The 22,420-nt window shown below is 42.7% G+C and overlaps 1 protein-coding gene across 2 annotated transcripts in view; it reads left to right on the top strand.

Moving 5' to 3' along the window:
* The window catches only part of SLC22A16 (solute carrier family 22 member 16), a 40,096-nt gene that overhangs the window by 3,805 nt on the left and 13,871 nt on the right, over window positions 1–22,420 (top strand). For both annotated transcript variants that reach the window (XM_044291634.1, XM_044291635.1), the window contains exon 2: window positions 17,277–17,753. In XM_044291634.1, coding sequence (XP_044147569.1) covers window positions 17,277–17,753 — 477 coding nt within the window. The remainder of the gene's footprint in view (window positions 1–17,276; window positions 17,754–22,420) is intronic.

Genomic DNA, 22,420 nt, shown 5'->3' with positions numbered 1-22,420 from the left:
TCCGGACCAAATGGAGAAGACGATGACAGAGAAGATCTACATGAGAGGAGACGTCACCTGGGAGTCACTGGATGTGAGAGGTATAGCTGAATAGCAAGTACAGTAAAATGTCTTCAGTGCTAGTGTTTGCAGTGGTGGGAGGGTTGGGGTCGGTTGGTCGACTTAGAGAATTGGTCAATATGCATTGGGGCTTGGGCCCCAGATCTTTTGAGACCCTAGCAACGCCCCTGGCTCAGGCATAGGTATATGGAGGACTAACAGGAACTCATAACTTCATTCCTTAGTACTCACAATTAGGGTTGAGCGAACTTCAATTTTCAAGTTTGGCGTACAAGGTTCATGTTATCTAAGAATTCTGTAATTGATTCTGCTACCACAGACCATAACTAATGGTCTGTGGTAGCGGAATCTATAACGGAATTATTAGATAACTCAAACCTTGACCGTCAAACTTGAAAACACAAGTTGGCTCAACACTACTCACAATGAACTCTGATATCTTAGTGACTGTTATATTGTGTATATTCAAGCAGTTTCCAATACATACAGATAATGTATACCATCAGTGGAAGCCAGGGCTGGACTGGGAACTTCAAGTGGCACTGGAAAATTACTAAAAGTGGCCCTGCTTTTTAGTCGGGTTCAAATTGATAGAATGCAGGGCCAACACAAGTAGGGGCTATCAATACCATATTGCGACACATTATACCACCCCAACAAAGCCAAATACCACAGTCCATCAGAAAATACTGCTGGCAACAGCGTAAAATACATCCCCAAAAACTTCCACTGGCCAACCAAGAGGAGGGCTCAGCTCACCGGGAAATTTCCCTGTAAGGTCTATGGCCAATCTGCCCTTGTGTCTCACTGCCTGAAAACTGTTAAAATAATGGTTATTTTAACCGTTTTCAGGCAATGAGATATTAGAATAATAAGACTGTAAACCTGTATATATCTTTCTGTAAATCAATCCGCCCTTGTGGCAACACTGTAAGTAAATTCATTATTGGGCAAGGGGCAGCAGGGAATCCAATACACAGCAAGAAACTCTACATGAAACTTTCCCACAGACAGTTTCTATCTTGCAGATCTATCCAGGCTTTCCTTTACTGCAAAAAGATCAATACACTGCCCTATCCCTATATCCAATAACCTGCCAAGTCAGAGTGGCTTGTTGGCATCCCTTGGCACCTAGCATCCATGGCACATGTCCTCCCATCCACAATCAGCCACACAACTGCTGGTGGATCTGCTACTCAAATGTGACATCAATAGGTCGGTCATATGTGATATGTGGCATTGTTCATCTATGCCTACTTTGTTGCCGGTATCATTTTTGGCATCATGTTAACCTGTTAGCTTTGAGGTTAAAATCTTAATTTTGGACATGTTTTAAAACAAGCTATGTGACAGATTTACTGACACTAAACAATACATGATGCATTGTGATTTCTTCCTTCAGGACATTTGAATACCGTCTTCTATAGTACTCATTTTTACCTAGCATTACTTTGAAAGCTACAGTAAAATCCTTTTAATCTGGAACCTTTTAAAAATTTAACATACTTTATTATTAAATCCATAAAAAATTGTCTAAAATCTAAAGGAAACAAAAATAATTTTGTGCTTATTTCCATTTTAATTGCTCTTTGATAGTACTCATTTTGACCTAGATTTAGTACTTTGAAAGCTACAGTAAAATCCTGTTAATCTGGATCCTGGCTTTTAAAAATTCCACATATTATTAAATCTATAAAAAAAAGTCTTAAATCTAAATGAAATGAAAACCATTTTGTGCACACTTCCATTTGAATTGGTCCCTACATATGTTTTCCACGTTTACAGCATTTTTTATAATGATCTGGAAAATAATCAGGGATGCACAACCTTCTCTGGTCTGAGGGCCACAGTCTAAAGGCTCATGTACATGACCGTATGTATTTTGTGGTTTGCAAAAAAGGATCTGCAAAAAGGACAGATGACGTCTGTGTGCATTCCGTATTTTGCAGAAGGGAACAGCTGGCACCTAATAGAACAGTACTATCCTTGTCCGTAATGCGGACAATAGGACAAGTTCTATTTTTTTGCAGAACGGACACACGGACATATGGAAATGGTAAGCACACGGAGTAACTTCCGTTTTTTTTTTGCGGACCAATTGAAATGAATGGTTCCGCATATGGTCCGCAAAAAAAAATGGAACAGACACGGAAAGAAAATACGTTTGTGTGCATGAGCCCTTAGATTGGACCAGTCCAAAAGGTCGCAACAAAACATTTGGATCTGAAGTATCTGCCATAAATGTCTGATAGAAGCCAGTTCTACTTCCCCTTCTCATTCAGTTCACCCACCAGAATGTAAGGCACCATGCATGAAACCCTCTCCATTGTAGTTTTAGTTACTAAAACAGTTGAGTCTTTTGCTACTGCCGTAACCTTCGATGAAGATAGCCTTACTCAAGTATAACCACCTTTCCATCACATCTTCTTTCTGAGACCCCCATTCTGCTGATCTATGGTAGACCCAAAGACATGTACTTAGTGCTGCATTAGGTCTTCCCTGTCCCTACCACTACATGCCACTCCTCTTCTGTCTAACATAGGAAATACATTTGAGCAACACCAAGACACAGATAAGCAAATCTATAACCAGGTGGCTGAGGACCAACCAGAATGGCATCGCGGGCCGCATGTGGCCCCTGGGCCGCAGGCTGTGCACCACTGATCTAGATGTTATTGAACTAATATTATGTGTTTTAATTGTCAACACATTAATGTGCTGGAAGGATGAACAGATGGTATCGTAAGTAGGCTGGATATCTCATAGCATCTATGGACTATTGCCTTTATGAAGCAACAAGGAACCATGCAAAGTGTTTTCTGGACAGATCCCTGAACACTTTTGGCTTTCATCAACACCTCAGTACCTTGTATGGAGATGAGTATGTCATACTGCTTCTCTCTATATAACATTTCTGAGAAATGAGACGCTGCATATCAGTCATTAACTACTGTAAAGTATGAGTCTAAAAATGTCTTGCAGTAGAATACATGCTAAAAGCTTTATAGAGAATTGGTTTTCTATATTCAGTAAATATTCATGTGTGCCACATGTTTTATGGACATACAAGTGGTAGAGTATTCACATATAAGTTGCTCTTAACAAATAGAATATTTAAAATGCAATTGAACCGAGAGCTGTGTAAATCTGGAAGGTACAAAGGTTTCAAGCCATAGCTAATTCAACATTTTGTAGGTAGCCTGTACTTTGATATGGAGGAGGGTAATTTTATACAGCCTGCTATCCATGGCAAGTCCAGTAGCACATTCTAGATCCAGAACTGTTTTGTTGTCTTCTGCAGAGCTAATTGTAGTGGTCGCTGACTCAGGACATGTTTCCAGTACTGTGGACTGAACTGTTTTGCCATTAGTCTATCTAGCTCTCCCAATATGTTCATCCCAGGAATCACTGGAACACTAGAGACCATCTTCAATACAACTTGCATCACTCTTACAATTGGGGTGGGTAGGTGGTTGGCTGTCATGGAGTGCACCCGGGTTGCAGTCCCCCTTGACAACAAGGAGTAGAAATGGATCTCAAAGTCTGTCAGTTGGGATCCCATGTCCTCTAAACAGGACAGTTGAATGCCATTAAACTTAGCTATAACTACAGTTAATTCTACCATCAACTATTTTGTTTCTAACAGGGGACATAAGTTGGCACCTACATCTGTGGTTTGCCAGTCCAGGGCTGTCTAGATTAAATTATTCTGTCTGGCAGTAACAGAGAAGCATAAGCATTACCAGGCATGTGAGGACCTGATGAGGACTGAACCTTATGACAGTTGAAGAAATTGTGATTGGCTGCAGCAGTAACAAGCTGTTGTTATTGGCTGAAGTGGTTGCAAGCTGTTGTGATTGGCTGCAGTGGTTGAAAGCTGTTGGTGTGACAGCATCACTGTGTCCATGCACACCAGAGCAGTGGTGCTGAAGCAAATAGGGAGTAATGCTGAATTTATTATACATATTTTTTTATGATATTTATTATTTATGGCTTTCCCCAAAGTTACTTGTTTTTTTTAAACCACACAACCCCTTTAATTGCATAGAGCAGGCATGCTCAACCTGCGGCCCTCCAGCTGTTGGAAAACTACAACTCCCATCATTCCCTGGCAGCCTACAGCTATCATCCTACAGAAGGGCATCATGGGAGTTGTAATTTTACAACAGCTGGAGGGCCGCAGGTTGAGCACCCCTGGCATAGAGCATCAAAGTCTGTCGCCTGTCTACCGGCATCTTACAAGACAACCCCTTTACGGAAGGTATTGCAGGGATGTTATTTTTTGGGTGCAGTCCATTCTGTGAATATTCGGGCTATTCGGTAAACTTCAGCCATCAGAAGCATCTCTTGTAAAAAGAAATGGATTAAAATACATTTGTTAATGCAGTCACACAACAAAGTTCACTTATGACTCTGGGATGAAGACCATCTGGACCAGTTGCTATATTTGGTTTTAGCTAACTTAGATCTCCTTGAAGTTCTTCCAATAAAAACACTGAAATGGAACTTAACTAAATGTGATGCAATCCCAAGACCTGTGCTTATGGTAAAAGAGTAACAGTTACCCTCTCTTCCCCCCCCCCCACGCACACACCTTGCATCCATAGAGAAGACCATAAAGAAAAGTTTAGCCTGTAAAATAATAACCTTTTTTGTTGACTCAAAAGTTCTAACCATGATTTTAATGTTTTAAGAAATTATACTTTGCAGGTTGATGGCTGTTCAAATATATCTGAAGTACCTAATATACATAAAATGAAACATTAGATTGATATTATCAATCACCTGATCCCAAAATCTATAATGTTTAGAGCAGCAACAGAGTAGATGTATTCAGTGTAGTTTCTAGGTAAAATTTCTCTCAGGGCGAGTGTCAACTCCTTATATTGTGCAAAACATACCCCCTTGTAATGCCCCAGTTGAGAGTTGAGCTAATGTTCCCATAATGTGCCAATATAAAATACCCCTTCTCAGTGTCCCTGTAGATGACCCCATAGTGCTCCTCTCCCCCTTTCCCCATAGTACCCACCATAATGTTTCCAAGTATAAAAAGCCCCTATACAGAGCCCCCAATATAAAATACCCCTCCTTTTTAGCCTCAGTAGATGTCCCTATAGTGCCACCCAATAATGTGCCAGTAATAAGTGCCCCAATAGATGCCCCCCAATCATGTGCCAGTAAGATGTGCCCCCATAGATGCCCCCTAATCATGTGCCAGTAAGATGTGCCCCATAGATGCCCCCAATCATGTGCCAGTAATAAGAGCCCCCATAGATTCCCCCAATCATGTGCCAGTAGCCCCCCTTATGTGCCAGTAGCCCACCTTATGTGCCAGTAGTCCCCTTTATGTGCCAGTAGTCCCCCTTTATGTGCCAGTAGTTCCCCTTATGTCCCAGTAGCCCCCCTTATGTGCCAGCAGCCCCCCTTATGTGCCAGTATTTATATATATATATAAAAAAAAATTATACTTACCTCCTCCATCGATGCGATGCAGGCCTCTCCTGGCCTGTGTCCCTCGCTGGCTCAGGCGGCGCGATGACGTCATTGCGCCGCCTGCACCGGCCTCTGATAGGTTGCCGGTCTAGTGCTGGCAGCCTATTAGAGGAACAGGGAGGGGACACACCTCTCCCTCCCCTGCCGCAGAACAGACATTTGTATCGCCGTCCTAGGACAGCGATACAAATGACTACGGAGATGAGTAAGCTCTTCCACAATGGAAGCGCAGCGCTCATCTCCTGCTGTGCCCTGCTGGTGCCCCCCCTTCTGACAGCGCCCCCAGTCCAAAGATCCCCGCAGGCCACCCGGTCCAAAGATCCTCATAACATGGAAGCAGGATCCCCATAACAGAACAGGTTCTGTAGACATCTATGTGGAATCAGCTGACAATGGTGTAAAAGAAGTGCGCTCTTTCACGTTATAGTAGGATCTTGGGCCTCTGCACGGTTCTTTATACCTGATGCTTCAACCTGTAAGGCTGAGTTCACACTTGAGTTATTTGGTCAGTTTTGGCCCGTAACTTCCCAAAGAAGTGAAGTGTGCGATGATTCTGAGAGCGACACCTGTCATCTACATGTCATACTGACTCACAGTATTGTTTCACTACCACAGCAGACTCCCTATGCATGTTACTGCAATGCACAGTGTTCTACACCACAATACAGACTCTCTGCAGTATTGAATGTGATTCGCCACAAATTAATTAGGGTAGAATCAAATCTTTTCGGAAAACTCGGCGAAACGACCGGATCGAATTTGTTAGAAATTCCCTCATGTCTAGTGTCCATACTAGTAATCATGTTCCCCATAGTACCCCCAGTAGTAATAATTATCTTTATAATCTGTGCCAGTGGAAAAATGCCCCCTAATGTATGCCAGTACAAAAATACCCCTTTATAATGTGTGCCAGTACAAAAAGTACCCCCTTTTAATGTGGACCAGTATAAAAAAATACCCCTTATAATGTGTGCCAGTATAAAATAATACCCCTTACAATGTTACCAGTACAAAAAATTACCCCCATTGTGTGCGCCAGTACAATAAATTCTCCCTAACCCTTGAAGACGCCAGCAAAACATGTCGGCGTTGCTCAAATGTTTTAATACAGCAAGGCTCTACCAACACCATACAGAATAGCAAGTCAAAGATACATTGTACCCATACGTGAACTGGCAGCGCGCAGCCAGTAGGGCAACAATGTATCAATCCTAGCTATGAAGGAATAGCAGGAAATTGTAGAATACATAAAGTAGTGAGAGCTGAACGGTCAGCTGGTAATTTTTAAAATCACCTATTTTTAGCAACATTATATATTAGTCGGACATCAATAAAAGTTGCGTCTTAGTGAACATTAAGGTGTAGGAACAAGAAGTGTAATTTAGTCCAAAGGACATTAGTAGGATTAGTATATCCAGTACAAAAAATACCCCTCTTATAATGTGCGCCAGTACAAAAAAATACCCCCTTATAATGTCTGCCAGTGCATAAAATGCCCCTTTGTGTGCCAGTACAAAAAATATCCCCTCTTAGTGCCCCCAGAAGACCCAATATCCCCAAAGTGCCCCCATAATGTGTTTTAGTACAAAAATAAGCCCCCTTATGTGCGCCAGTACAAAATGCCCCTACTTAGTTCCACTACTAGCTTATATCTGCCCCCACCATAGTGGTCCAACAGTCCAACACAAAGCTGTCAAATAAAAAAATAAACTCAAATACTTACCTCCATGCGGCTGTCAGCGATGCTGTGCAGGCCTCTTCCGGCCATGTGTCCGGTGCTATATGCTGCCTGGCGTAGGTAGTGCGATGATGACATCATTGCGCCACCTGCATCGGCCTACAATAAGCTACAGGCACTAGGAATCAAGCCTATCAGAGAGAACGGCAGCAGTCAACTTTATTGCTGTCCTGAGGATGGAGATATAGTTAAATATATAGAGAAATAAGTGCTTCCACAATGGAACAGCTCATTTCCTATGGCCCTGCTGCCACCCCCACTTATCTCTGGGCCTGGGTAGTCACCTCACCATGCCAAATTGGCAGTGCACCCCTGCCTAGACAAAGCCCAGACCTCAATCTAATTGAGAATCAGTAGCATGACTTGAAGACTGCTGTGCACAAATGCAATTAATCTAACTAGGAGGTGTTGGAACAGTTTGCCTGGGAAAATGGGCAAAAATCCCAGTGTCTAGATGTGCTAAGCTAATAGACCCATAACCCAAGACTTGCATCTGTAATTGCAGCAAAATATGGCTCCAAAAAGTATTGACCTTCAGAGGGTGAATACAAGTTCTCAGTTTTTTTTTTGGCACAGTAAAAACATATTTTGCACCTTCAAAGTGGAAGGCATCTTGTCTATATCAAATGTTACAAACCCCCCAGAAATCAATTTTAATTCCAGGTTGCAATGCAACAAGACAGGAAAACCACCAAGGTGTGGGGTGGTACTTTTGCAAGGCACTATGGTTGGTTTAAAGAGGAGCTGCCCATGATAAGCCATGATACTCCAGGCATACTATCTGGCAGGGTTGATTCAGATGAATAAAATCATACCTGTCTTGTAAAAATTGTCAGTGTTGTCCTATAGAAAAAAATACTTTTAGGCTACATGCACACGAACACTTTTTGTTTCCGTGTCCGTTCCGGTTTTTTTTTTGGATAGGATGCGGACCCAATTATTTCAATGGGTCCTCCAAAAATGCAGACAGCACACCGTGTGCTATCCGCATCAGTATGTCCAAATGGGTCCTCAAAAAATGCGGACAGCACACTGTGTGCTATCCTCATCAGTATGTTCGTTCCGTAGCCCTGAAAAAAAATATAGAACATGTCCTATTCTTGTCTGTTTTAGGCATTGTTATAATGGATCCGCAAAAAAAAAAAAATGGATGGTCAGCATCCATTTTTTTTTGATGACCGCAATTTGCTGATGGTCGTGTGCATGTAGCCTTATTCTTTATACCAGGCATGTCCAAACTGCGGCCCTCCAGCTGTTGCAAAACTACAACTCCCAGCATGCCTGGATAGCTTACAGGCATTAGGGCATGCTGGGAGTTGTAGTTTTGCAACAGCTGGAGGGCCGCAGTTTGGACATGCCTGCTTTATACAAATGGTTTCATTGCACTGAGGGTCGTAGCCAGCATTGAGGAGCTGAGGTGCACTGAAGACTTCATTTGTATTAAAAAATACTTTTTTTTTCCCTCTGGAACATTGCAACCGATTTCCACAAGACAGGTAATCAGCAGTATCTACCCTAACAGCAGTATGTTGGGTTTAATAAGATTGATCCTGCTGACAGATACTCTTTAAGGAGAAAAGAAAATTAAGATTTTTTTCCAGTTCTTTTATTCCTGAGTGATTACTGACTTCCAACTGATGGATAATTTTTGAAAGAGAGACAGAGAACAATGAGATTTTGTGTCCATAACCGGAAACAATGATTACAGATTCTCATGATGCCTATGGCCAAAAACCAGTGGAGATTTTTCATCCTAATTACTTAGGGTCCTATTGCACGGGTCAATGCTGGGCCAATCAACACTCTTTTAAAGTGCCTTTCAAATGCCATGAAGCAAAGTGAAAGGGTATGAACAATGGCAATTTAGATTACTTGCCCCCATTTACTTTGCATATTATTGGATTGGGCACCATATCTGTACACATGTGCTGCCGACAAATGCTGATTTTAGAGATTGCATGAAAGATGTGATCACCCAGCATACATACATTACTATGGATGCTTCTGTTGCTGAAGTCTAAATTGTGCAACCATTCAACTAATATTGGATACATACTAGTGCTGGATTTACATCGCAGGAGGCTCATTTTTCTAAATTGTATAAGAGAAACTTGTCTTGGTTGGCCATTGAAAAATGTACCCCAGAATTCCTGTTGCCCTAGACACTGAGATCAATACAGCCCTTTCTGCAAATAAAACAAAGTTGAAAAAAAGAATAAAAATAACATTTTCTCTTTAATGTAACAGGTTGTTACTAAGAGTATAATGTTTTAAAGCTAGTGGGGCTTCCCTAACGCTACCAGATGCTGGATGAGAAATTGTCAACTCAGTTAAAGGGGTTTTCCAGAAATGTTTAACTGATCTATCCTCTGGATAGGTTATCAATATCTGATTGGTGGGGGGTCCAACACCCTGGCAATCAGCTGTTTGAGAAGGCAACGATGCTTGCAGTAGCCCCTCAGCCCTCTGATAGCTTTGCCTAGACAATCCGACACACATTCATCGGTCACATGGCCTAGGCCTCTGATGGCTAACCTCCGGCACTCCAGCTGTGGTAAAACTACAACTCCCAAGATGTACACTTGCTTGGCTGCTCTCAGAACTCCATAGAAATGAATGGAGCATGCTGGGAGTCGTAGTTTCACCACAGCTGGAGTGCCGGAGGTTAGCCATCACTGGCTTAGGTGTTGCTCAGCCCCATTGAAATAAATGGGGCTGAGCTGCGACACCAAGCACAGTCGCTGTATGGCATTGTGCTTAGTGAGTTGAAAGAAGGCTGCAGTTCTACAGTGAGCACCAGTTCCTTCTTAAACAGCTGATCTGCAGGGGTCCCAGGTATAAAACCCCACTAGTCAGATAATGATGATCTATCCAGAGGATAGGTGATCAGTTGAAAAATCTTGGAAAACCCCTTTATCCCCAACTCCCTGTTTGGAAGGGTTCTTTGAGAATAAGCTGACCGTGATGAGTCCCCCTAATAGGCCCTCAAACAGCCAGCTTTAATCTGTGGGGAAACCTGGCAGTAAGTGTTTGATTTTCCTAAAAGCCATCATTAAGAATGACACAGTTCCCATTCATAATACTTAGTTGTCTGTGTAATACAAGGCAGGGCAGGTCCTCCAAAGAGAATACCTTGTAAGTGCTCTCCACTATGGTAAAGAGATAAGGGTTCTGAACAAAGGAACCCCTTTATTAAAGGGAACCTGTCATGTGGATATTTGATTATAATCTAACTAATTATATACAATCATTAACTACTGAAAAAAGTACCTTAGATGTATTCACTTACTGGTGTGACAGATGGTTGACTCATAATATACACACAAAAATGCCACATGCCGCATGCCAAAGAGCTGATTTGAGTCCAGATGATCCAATTCATCTGATTTGAGTAATCAGATGAATTGCATAGTCCTTCTTTGCCATGAAAATTAACTTAATCCCCCAAAAAACTTTCCACTGCATTTCATTGCTGTCATTAAAGGACCTGCTGAGATCATTTCAGTAATAGTCTTGTTAACTCAGGTGAGAATGTTGACGAGCACAAGGCTGGATATCATTAACGCGTGCAGCCATCATTGCGTTGCATAAAAATGGCTTCACAGGCAAGGATATTGTGGCTACTAAGATTGCACCTCAATCAACAATTTATAGGATCATCAAGAACTTCAAGGAAAAATGTTCAATTCTTGTTAAGAAGGCTTCAGGGAGTCCAAGAAAGTCCAGCAAGCGCCAGGATCGTCTCCTAAAGAGGATTTAGCTGCGGGATCAGAGTGCCACCAGTGCAGAGCTTGCTCAGGAATGGCAGCAGGCAGGTGTAAGCGCATCTGCACGCACAGTGAGGCGAAGACTTTTGGAAGATGGCCTGGTGTCAAGAAGGGCAGCAAAGAAGCCACTTCTCTCCAAAAAAAACATCAGGGACAGATTGATCTTCTGCAGAAAATATGGTGAATGGACTGCTGATGACTGGGGCAAAGTCACATTCTCCGATGAAGCCTCTTTCCAATTGTTTGGGGCATCAGGAAAAAGTCTTGTCAGGAGAAGAAAAGGTGAGTGCTACCATCAGTCATGTGTCATGCCAACAGTAAAGCATCCTGAGACCATTCATGTGTGGGGTTGCTTTTCATCCAAGGGAGTGGGCTCACTCACAATTTTGCCCAAAAACACAGCCATGAATAAAGAATGGTACCAAAGCACCCTCCAACAGCAACTTCTTCCAACAATCCAACAACAGTTTGGTGAAGAACAATGAACTTTCCAGCACGATGGAGCACCATGCCATAAGGCAAAAGTGATAACTTAAGTAGCTCGGGGACCAAAACGTTGACATTTTGGGTCCATGGCCTGGAAACTCCCCAGATCTTAATCCCATTGAGAACTTGTGGTCAATCCTCAAGAGGCGGGTGACAAACAAAAACCCACTAATTCTGACAAACTCCAAGAAGTGATTATGAAAGAATGGGTTGCTATCAGTCAGGAATTGGCCCAGAAGTTGATTGAGAGCATGCCCAGTCGAATTGCAGAGGTACTGAAAAAGAAGGGCCAACACTGCAAATACTGACTCTTTGCATAAATGTCATGTAATTGTCTATAAAAGCCTTTGAAATGTATGAAGTGCGTGTAATTATATTTCACTACATCACAGAAACAACTGAAACAAAGATCTAAAAGCAGTTTAGCAGCAAACTTTGTGAAAACTAATATTTGTGTCATTCTCAAAACTTTTGGCCACGACTGTATAGTAGCAGACCCGCAGAATTTAAGCAGTCTGTTACTTCTGCGATGGCAGCCAGTACTGACTTGCCAAAGCCCACAGCATGCACCAGCGCTGCGAGAGAGATGAGTCGGATGCTGCTTGTTGCCCTCAATCTAGAAAAGAAACTTGTCAAATCATCATCTGGGGGGGGTGGGGGATGGGGTCGGTGACAGAGAACCTCATCGGACTCATGTCCCTCGCCGTGCTGGCGCATGCTGTTGGCTTTGGCAGGTCAGTACTCTATAAGTACAGACTGCCAGCCCAAAAGTGACAGACTACTGAAGTCACCAGGTCTGTCACTACACTATGGTGCCCTTAGTGAGGTCACATAGTGCAGGTTCCTGCTAACATCGATCTTCATAAGTTTATAAGAAATCATGTGAACAGTGGCATATGCTAAGTTGGCAATATAAGGCCTCATGCACACGACCGTTGTGTGCATCCGTGGCCGTTGTGCCGTTTTCCGTTTTTTTTTCGTGGACCCATTGACTTTCAATGGGTCCGTGGAAAAATCGGAAAATGCACCGTTTTGCAGCCGAGACCGTGATCCGTGTATCCTGTCCATCAAAAAAATAAGACCTGTCCTATTTTTTTGACGGACAACGGTTCATGGACCCATTCAAGTCAATGGGTCCGTGAAAGAACACGGATGCACACAAGATTGGCATCCGTGTCCGTGATCCGTGGCCATAGGTTACTTTCATACAGATGGATCCAAAGATCCGTCTGCATAAAAGCTTTTTCAGATCTAAGTTTTCACTTCGTGAAAACTCATATCCGACAGTATATTCTAACACAGAGGCGTTCCCATGGTGATGGGGACGCTTCTAGTTAGAATACACTACAAACTGTGTACAAGACTGCCCCCTCCCCAGTTTGAATATCATTGGTGGCCAGTCCGGCCCCCCCCCCTCCCTCCCTCTATTGTAATAATTCGTTGGTGGCACAGTGTGCACCCCCCATCGGCCCCCCCTTCCTCCCTGTATTGTAATAATTATTCGTTGGTGGCACAGTGTGCGCCCCCCATCGCCCCCCCTTCTTCCCTGTATTGTAATAATTATTCGTTGGTGGCACAGTGTGCGCCCCCTATCGCTCCCCCTTCCTCCCTGTATTGTAATAATTATTCGTTGGTGGCACAGTGTGCGCCCCCCATCGCCCCCCCGATCATTGGTGGCAGCGGAGTTCCGATCGGAGTCCCAGTTTAATCGCTGGGGCTCCGATCGGTAACCATGGCAACCAGGACACTACTGCAGCCCTGGTTGCCATGGTTACTTAGCAATAGTACAATAGTAAAAGATTAATACTTACCTGGGAGCTGCGATGTCTGTGTCCGGCCGGGAGCTCCACCTACTGGTAAGTGACAGCAATGCGCCGCACAGACCTGTCACTTACCAGTAGGAGGAGCTCCCGGCCGGGCACAGACATCGCAGCTCCCAGGTAAGTATGAATCTTTTACTATTGTACTATTGCTAAGTAACCATGGCAACCAGGGCTGCAGTAGCGTCCTGGTTGCCATGGTTACCGATCAGAGCCCCAGTGATTAAACTGGGACTCCGATCGGAACTCCGCTGCCACCAATGATGGGGGGGGAGATGGGAGGCCGCACACTAGCCACCAATGTTGTTACTGCTATAGAGGGTGGGGGGGCTGATGGGGGGCGCACACTGTGCCACCAACAAATAATTATTACAATACAGGGAGGAAGGGGGGGCCAATGGGGGGCGCACACTGTGCCACCAACGAATAATTATTACAATACAGGGAGGGGGGTGCGATGGGGGGCGCACACTGTGCCACCAACAAATAATTATTACAATACAGGGAGGAAGGGGGGGGCGCACACTGTGCCACCAACGAATTATTACAATAGAGGGAGGGGGGGGCGCACTGGCCACCAATGATATTCAAACTGGGGAGGGGGGAGTCTGCCCCCTGCTGCCTGGCAGCCCTGATCTCTTACAGGGGGATATGATAGTACAATTAACCCCTTCAGGTGCGGCACCTGAGGGGTTAATTGTGCTGATCACGGCCCCCTGTAAGAGATCGGGTGCTGCCAGGCAGCAGGGGGCAGTCATGTACACAGTTTGTAGTATATTCTAACTAGAAGCGTCCCCATCACCATGGGAACGCCTCTGTGTTAGAATATACTGTCGGAAATGAGTTTTCACGATCTAACTCATATCCGACAGTATATTCTAACATAGAGGCGTTCCCATGGTGATGGGGACGCTTCTAGTTAAAATATACCATCGGATTGGAGAAAACTCCGATCAGATCGTATAAAAGGGACTCCAGACTTTACATTGAAAGTCAATGGGGATGGATCTGTTTGAAATGGCACCATATTGTGTCAACGTCAAACGGATCCGTCCCCATTGACTTGCATTGTAATTCATGACGGATCCGTTTGGCTCCGCACGGCCAGGCGGACACCAAAACGACTTTTTTTTTCATGTCCGTGGATCCTCCAAAAATCAAGGAAGACCCACGGACGAAAAAACGGTCATGGATCACGGACTTCCGGACCCCGTTTTTGCAGACCGTGAAAAAATACTGTCGTGTGCATGAGGCCTAACTGAATATGTGAAAAAGCATAGGCCTCTGATGTGGTTATTTAGAACTTACTGGGTGTTAAAGAAGAAAAATGTTATTCTCTGATCTGCTAGAAAGGTACATGATGTACCTTTCACTACAGATTACATCATGTACCTTTCCAGCAAGTCAGAGAATAAAAATTTTGCGGGAGTCCTACTTTAATGTGGGAAGCGCTCATGCCCACTTTTTCAAGGAAATGACTTCTAAATTCTTTTGGTTTCCTCCTACTTCCTTTTGGATTCTTACAGCAGTGCTACAAAAAGTATGGGTCCACAATTGTTATAGGAAAGGCCTATAAATAGCAGTTGCCTAATGCAAACTATGTCATAAGTTGAAAAACTTGAAGACGATCCATCATAGTGAAAATGAGTTGGGAAAACATGCAAGAAAAGATATTTATAAAGTCCTAACTACCCGTTGTACATTTTAGGCACATCATTTTTGTGTCTATTTTTTAAAATATGATGCACTTGTTACCATTATTTCCTCCTTTTTTAAATGTATGTATAGAACAGGTGCTTTATCAGCCATTTTTCAACTCCCATAGAAACTCCCTGAAAAAAACTAAACACCATACTTACAAAATGCTGTGTTTTGACAAAAACTGAAGACATAAAAAACTTAAAAACACGGTACAGAATCGATTATTGGCTCACAGACCCTCAGTTGTTGACCAGGGTGCAGGAGGTAGCAATTGGGGATCTGCTCCCTGCTGCTCTGTTCAGGCTCCATGGCTCCTGGGCTGGTCCCCACACTTAACAAAGACAAGGTTATGCTCATAATTACATCCAATGACTGACCTCAGCGGTGAAGAGTCCCCAAGTGGAACATCACTGATGGGTCACATGCTGCTTGAGGACACGTCATTGCTGAGGCCTGCCATTGGCTGCACGGACGGATGTGACCCTGTCCGTGCAGAAAGTTTACTTGCGGAAACTGAACGTGAGGTAAAGACAGTCCAAGAGCCATGGAGCATGTATGGAGCTGGTGACAGCAGGTGGGTGTAGCTCATTTTACATGTCTTAGGGTACTTTCACACTGGCGTTTTTGTTTTCCGGTATTGAGTTCCATCACAGGAGCTCAATACCGGAAAATAACTGATCAGTTTTATCCTAATGCTTTCTAAATGGAGAGCAATCCATTCAGTATGCATCCCGATGCATCAATTCAGTCCCTCTAACGTTTTTTTGGCTGGAGAAAATGCTGCAGTTTTCTCTCCGGCCAAAAATCCTGTACACTTGCTGGAATGCTGGATCCAGCATTAATTTCCATTGAAATGCATTAATGCCCGATCCAGACCCAAGTGTCCCGGCAAAATGGACCCGGTTTTGTGGTCTGCGCATGCGCAGACCTTTAAAAATGAGAAAAAAATTAATACTGGATCCTTTTATCCGGATGGCAACCAGAAAGATGGATTCAGTATTGCAATGCATTTGTGAGATGGATCCGGATCCGTCTCACAAATGCATCCGTTTGCGTCCGGATTGCCAGATCGGAACTGACTGCCGGAATCCTCTGCCGCAAATGTAAAAGTACCCTTACTGTTGAAGGCTTGTGTGATGGAGCTATGGACAAATGTTTTTAGGCACGAATAAACTGCAACTCAACAGAGAAATACACTTGATGTGGCAAGCTAAGCTAATAAACGGATTCAACTGATTATTCTTTTCAGCAAATAATGACCAGAGTCGCTTGGTGTACTATGATGTACAACAAAGTTGAATCATTTTAATATCTTTCACATTTACCTCTTTACAAAATAAAAAAGGGTTACTGCACTCTCCAGGCCACGTGCAACCTAATAAATTCAGTTTTTATGTTTTCAAAGCAGAACCAAAAAAATGTAAGCAGTCCAGAAAGGTTGCTGTAGGCAGCAGTTCTTGTCTGCTCTAGGTATCATCCTTGAGGCCCCATATTGTTGTATTGTTTCAAAATTTTAATCTGTCATGTGAGCTGAGGAAAGGAATGGTTCTAGTAGTAGTAGTAATATTGGACTTTTTAAAACGTACTTATGATGTTTTTAAAATGTAATTACTGGTACTTGAGGAAAATAGATAGATACTTTATTTCTAGTGCAGACAGTTTTCTAGCTCTAGTGCAAATTATCCTCACTACCAAATAGACAGTTTATTTCAATCTGTCACATGACCAGCGCTGTGACGCAGAAGACATGCAGCATCATGGTATTCCGTGTGCTGACTCTACTGGATATTTGTGAGGCATGGAGAAAGGTTGAGAAAATGAGTGTTTGACCTTCGTCCCCTCATACTTCCTTATCATATATTTATTATAAAAATGTCTTCATTTCCATGGTCCACTCAATAGGCACATTTTACACAAAGGTAGAGCTTCACTTTATAGAGAATTTCACATTGTACACATATGGATAAGATATGGCATATGGATAAGAGTCAGACAAGTGTGACACGACCAATCCTAAGCAGTTTCATTATTTTTCATTCACCATGAAAGGTAATCATATATGATCGGCCACCTCTCTCTAGGGAACGTGGACCAGGTACCCTCATTTTCAGAATTTCTGGAAGTCCTAGTGGCACATATATGTGTTCATTATACTTATCATGGTTTGCATTTTTTTGTAACCTAATGTCATGTTTTGTGTTTTTTTTACAGATTCCAAGCATATGCATACTTCACATCTGCCTTTCAAGCTATTTCTTGTGGCATCCACTACTTGGCCTCTGTGTTCATTGCCGTTACGCCAAACTATGTATGCAGACCTCCAGGAAATGTGAGCCTGGTACTGCTCCATAATAATACGTTTTCCCAGATTAATGAAGTTTGGGATATATGGACATCCTCAAAAGATTATCTTGCTGTTCAACAGGAAAATGGGGACATTTGGGAACTACATCGCTGCAGTCGCTTTAAACGTGAAGGTTCATTTACTCCAACATATACATATGATGGAAATAAGACAGTATTTGCTTGCTCTGATGGATATCAATATGATCACAGTCATCTGGAAAGCAGCATAGTAACAGACTGGGATCTGGTGTGTGACCATGAATGGCTTGCTAAATTGACTCAACCAACATTCATGCTTGGAGTACTTATTGGTGCAGTAGTTTTTGGTGATATCGCAGACAGGTAATTTATTTAAATAAGACTTTGATTTAAAACCATGATTAAAATTGGCTAAACTGGCCCCAGAGCATAAGGTAGCAGTGTAACATTAGTATCGGTATATTATTAATGTAATTGTTAAGGGGGCTATTCCACTAAGTTAAAACTCGTGCACATTCAATAGCTGTCGGACGAAGACAGCTATTTTTCCGGACTTTCTCCTGGCTTCCCCATTCACATTTGGCTTGGCCTAAAATGTATGTGCATTCTAATAAAAGAGCTAAGAAAGCCGCTGCCAGACACTTCTGGCGGTAGCTCATTACCCGAACAAAAAGGACTGTGCAGAAATATTAACTCACTTATCTGGAGAACTTGCTTGTCTTTCTGTGGGTGAGCAGTAGCTCATCAAGCACCTGCATCTCCCAGGGAGCATTGCAATTAGCTCTAACTGCTAACCCATGCTATGCTAGATAATGCCCCACAATTTCATTCTCCACTGTATAGCGAGAGATAAAGCTGGATGAATGAAAGGTATATGGGTTGCTTTACTTTAAAATCACCATGCTAGCATTAACAGGAAGGGATGAAGGAAGGCTACTGAGCATGTTAGTCCACTATGCAGGAGAAGGTGGACCTGAAAGATCAACTGTGGGGGGCTTTACCAGAGAATAAAATGTAATGTACATAAAAAAAATGTATATATATATATATATATATATATATATACAGTGCTGCCCATAATTATTCCTACCCCTGGCAAATTTTGACTTAAAGTTACTTTTATTCAACCAGCAAGTAATTTTTTGATGGGAAATGACATAGGTGTCTCCCAAAAGATAATAAGACGATGTACAAGGGCATTATTGTGGAAAAAAAAAAACATTTCTCAGCTTTTATTTACATTTTCCGCACTGTGGAAAATCTCAGAGGACGTGGTCGGAAGCCAAAAGTGACACCTGTGCTGGCCAGGAGGATAGTTAGAGAGGTGAAAAAGAATCCAAGGATCACCACCAAGGCCATCCTGGTGAATCTGGGCTCTGCTGGTGGCAATGTCTCAAGGCAGACAATCCAACGGACACTGCACACTGCTGGGTTCTACTTCTCCAGATAAGGCACACAAAAGCTTGCTTGGCCTTTGCAAAAGCTCATCTGGACAAAGAAGAAGACTTCTGGGCTTCTGTGTTATGGTCAGATGAATCAAAAATGTAATTGTTTGGTCACAATGATGTTTCCTTCATTTGGCGTAAAAAAGGAGAAGCCTTCAACCCAAAGAACACCATCCCCACTGTCAAACATGGTGGTGGGAACCTAATGCTTTGGGGGTGTTTTTCAGCCAATGGACCAGGGAACCTAATCACAGTAAAAAAACAAAACAAAAAAACAATACATGAGGATTCTCAACGACAACATCAGGCAGTCTGCAGAGAAACTTGGCCTTGGGCACCAGTGGACATTTCAGCATGACAATGACCCAAAACACACAGCAAAATTGGTGAAGAAATGGTTAGCAGACAAAAGCATACATTTTTGGAGTGGCCCAGCCAGAGCCCAGACTTGAATCCAATTGAGAATCTGTGGAGGAAGCTAAAGATCAGGGTAATGGCAAGAAGACCCTCCAACCTGAAAGATTTGGAGCTCATTGCTAAAGATGAATGGGCAAAAATACCTGTGAAGACATGCAAAAAGCTGGTCTGCAATTATAAGAAGCGTTTGATTGCTGTAATAGCCAATAAAGGCTTTTCTATTGATTATTGAGAAGGGTATAAATAATTTTGGACTGGACACTTTTTGCTTAAATGTAAATAAAAGCTGAGAAATGTTTTTTTCCCCACAATATTGCCTCTTGTACATCGTCTTATTATCTTTTTGGAGACACCTATGTCATTTCCCATCCAAAAATTACTTGCTGGTTGAATAAAAGTAACTTTAAGCAAAAATTTGCCAGGGTATGAATAATTATGGGCAGCACTGTATATATATATATATATATATATATATATATAATTTTTTTATTTATTGCATATATTATTGTAATAATAATACTTATCGCACTAATACTTCATTTAAAATGCCCTACTCATTGCATAGTAATACTTTGCATGGGATAACTCCTTTAACAAAGAAATGACAACTTCAACACAATTCAAAAAACACATCAGGCAGTCGACATTAGATTACATTAGTGTATAAATATAGTAAAAGGAAGGACAGAGGTGTTTACCATTCAGAAAGTTCCCTTTCATAACCCCATGCAGTCTTTTGCATAGTCAGTCAGCTTTTGGAAGCTTGGGATTATGTGTTCTTTTGTTTTGTTTGGATTGCACTGAAAATCATTGCTCTGGAAAGATGATCAGAGCCAGTGGAGCATTGAACTTTATTTATATCAGGACAGACTACAAAACGATCCAAACAAATCAACCTGACAAATACTATTTAACTACACATTCACAAATGCTCAACATTATGATCCTCTATAATCTGTCACCCCTCCCCTTTCTTAAAGGGCTTATCCCATGACTAATGTAAAAAAATGAAAATCAGACCCCATATAGTACTTGACAAGATCCAGAGATCTCCCTATTCATTGCTCCGCTAGATTTATATCAAACTGGCAGCTCAAGGGGAGTGTCTTTTCTGCTGCTGCTCAGGAGGCGTGTCCATGCTCTCCCTATCACAGCTCAGGAGGCAGTAGAAGGATGGAACTGAGCATGTGCGACCATCCCAGTGAGCCGGACAAAGAAATAAGAAGCAAACAAACAAGGTCCTAACCATTTTTCTGTATAAGGGTCCAATACTACTGATGGCACTAGTTACAGTGGCTTTGGGAAGAGACTGTGCTATAATTTGCAGACCCTGTGAGAAAAGAGGAAGTGGAAAACCTGAACTGGGCGGCCAATTACTGTGCTAAATAGGAGTAACATGGGTTGCCTCAATGGAACAAATGCCCTTTAAGGGGTTCTCCAGGACAGATATCCTCAAGATAGGTCATCAATATCAGATCAGTGGGGGTCTGACACCCAGAACCCTCACTGTTCAGCTGCTCCGACAGGCTCAGCAACCTTTCACAGCCACTACACTGTGTACATAGCTGTCTGCCTCTTGCTCTGTACACTGTATAGTTTCTGCCACTGTGGACAAAACAGCTAATCGGTGGGGGTACGACACCCGGAACTCCCTCGGATCTGATGCTGATTACCTATCCAGAGGACAGGCCATCAATATCTGTAGCCCAGAGAACTCCTTTAATATCAGCACTACATGATAATTGACACAGTTATTGCACTGCACAGGAATAATACACACAGGGGGAGATTTATCAAAACTGGTATAAAGGAAAACTGACTTAGTTGCCCATAGCAACCAATGAGATTCCACCTTTCATTTTCCAAAGGAGCCCTGAAATAAAAGGTGGAATCTGATTGGTTTTGCAATACATTGATAATAAACAGCGATACCTCAGTATAGAGATAATAGACAGAGTGACAACGCAACCACGGTGATGTCACCCAGCTCCCAATCTAGTAAACCACTCTATACACAAGAAAAAAGTCATCCAAAATAGCTTCGGTTGGCCAACCAGCGATCATTAGACACTTCACACAAGCTCACTGCACAATTATTTTTTAATTATATACTTAACATGGTTATCCCCTGATAAAAAATGAAAATCAGACATCATATAGCACATGCCAGTCCCTTTCTAACCAAGCTACAACCAGCCTGTACCGCACATGAATCCGGAGATTCATTGCTCCAATTAAGCCTCATGCAGACGTCCGTGGAACATGGTCCGTGAGATACCGGACTGGCATTGCAGGAGCGCAAGGCGTCATAACAACCAATGGCGCCGTGCGCTCCTGCAATGCCAGTCCGGTATCTCACGGACTGTGTTCCACGGACGTCTGCATGAGGCTTTACTCTGCTAGATTTATTTCAAAATGACAGATGAGCGGGGCATGTCCTTTCTACTGCAGCTCTCTCCCTATCACAGCTCAGGGGCTTTGTCCTTTCTCAGAGGGTGTGTCCTTTCTGCTACAGCTTTCTTTCTGTACCTGTCACAGGTTGTAACAGAAGATAGGGGCAGTTGAAAGATAGGCCTAGACATGTTACTGGTGTTATGTGGTGGCCGATCATATGTGTATGGCCAGTGTTACATTTATTAGTAATTTAACAAGATTTATCAATGCAATTCCGAGTCTTCTCTTGTAATTGCATTGTAAAAATAATGGGGCTTGCCACATGACCCATGTATTAACATTAAGCAATACATTTTCTACATAAGCCCTGGCCACCAACACAAGGCTATGCACCAATAACCATCAGAGTACCCCATAAGGATACAAAGTAGCCTGGGATGCAGTTGCCTGTGGTCAAGCGCCAGGCATCTGTATGAGCAAATACTGCAGACTATGAACTTCTGCCTTCTTCGGTAACGGCTGCACAGTAACCTGCCATTACTAATAGACAGGAGTAGTGTGGTTGTATTCAGTTAATATGATGCAGCTGTGCTCGTATGGTCGCGCGTCACTTGGCCGCAGGCAGTCGCATCCCAAGTGTTGTTCCGTGTGGTCATACCCTAAATACTGCACAACCTGAAAACAGCTGCATCCATATGTTACATAAATGTGAATACTGCTTTTGTATTTTCGTAGTAAGAGAAACAGATCTATGGTTATAATATTTAGTAAGAT

Source organism: Bufo gargarizans, chromosome 4 (assembly GCF_014858855.1).
Source record: "Bufo gargarizans isolate SCDJY-AF-19 chromosome 4, ASM1485885v1, whole genome shotgun sequence".
Classification (NCBI taxonomy): Eukaryota; Metazoa; Chordata; class Amphibia; order Anura; family Bufonidae; genus Bufo; species Bufo gargarizans.
Note: the sequence above shows the minus strand (reverse complement) of the source record. Positions and strands in the feature narration are given on the sequence as shown.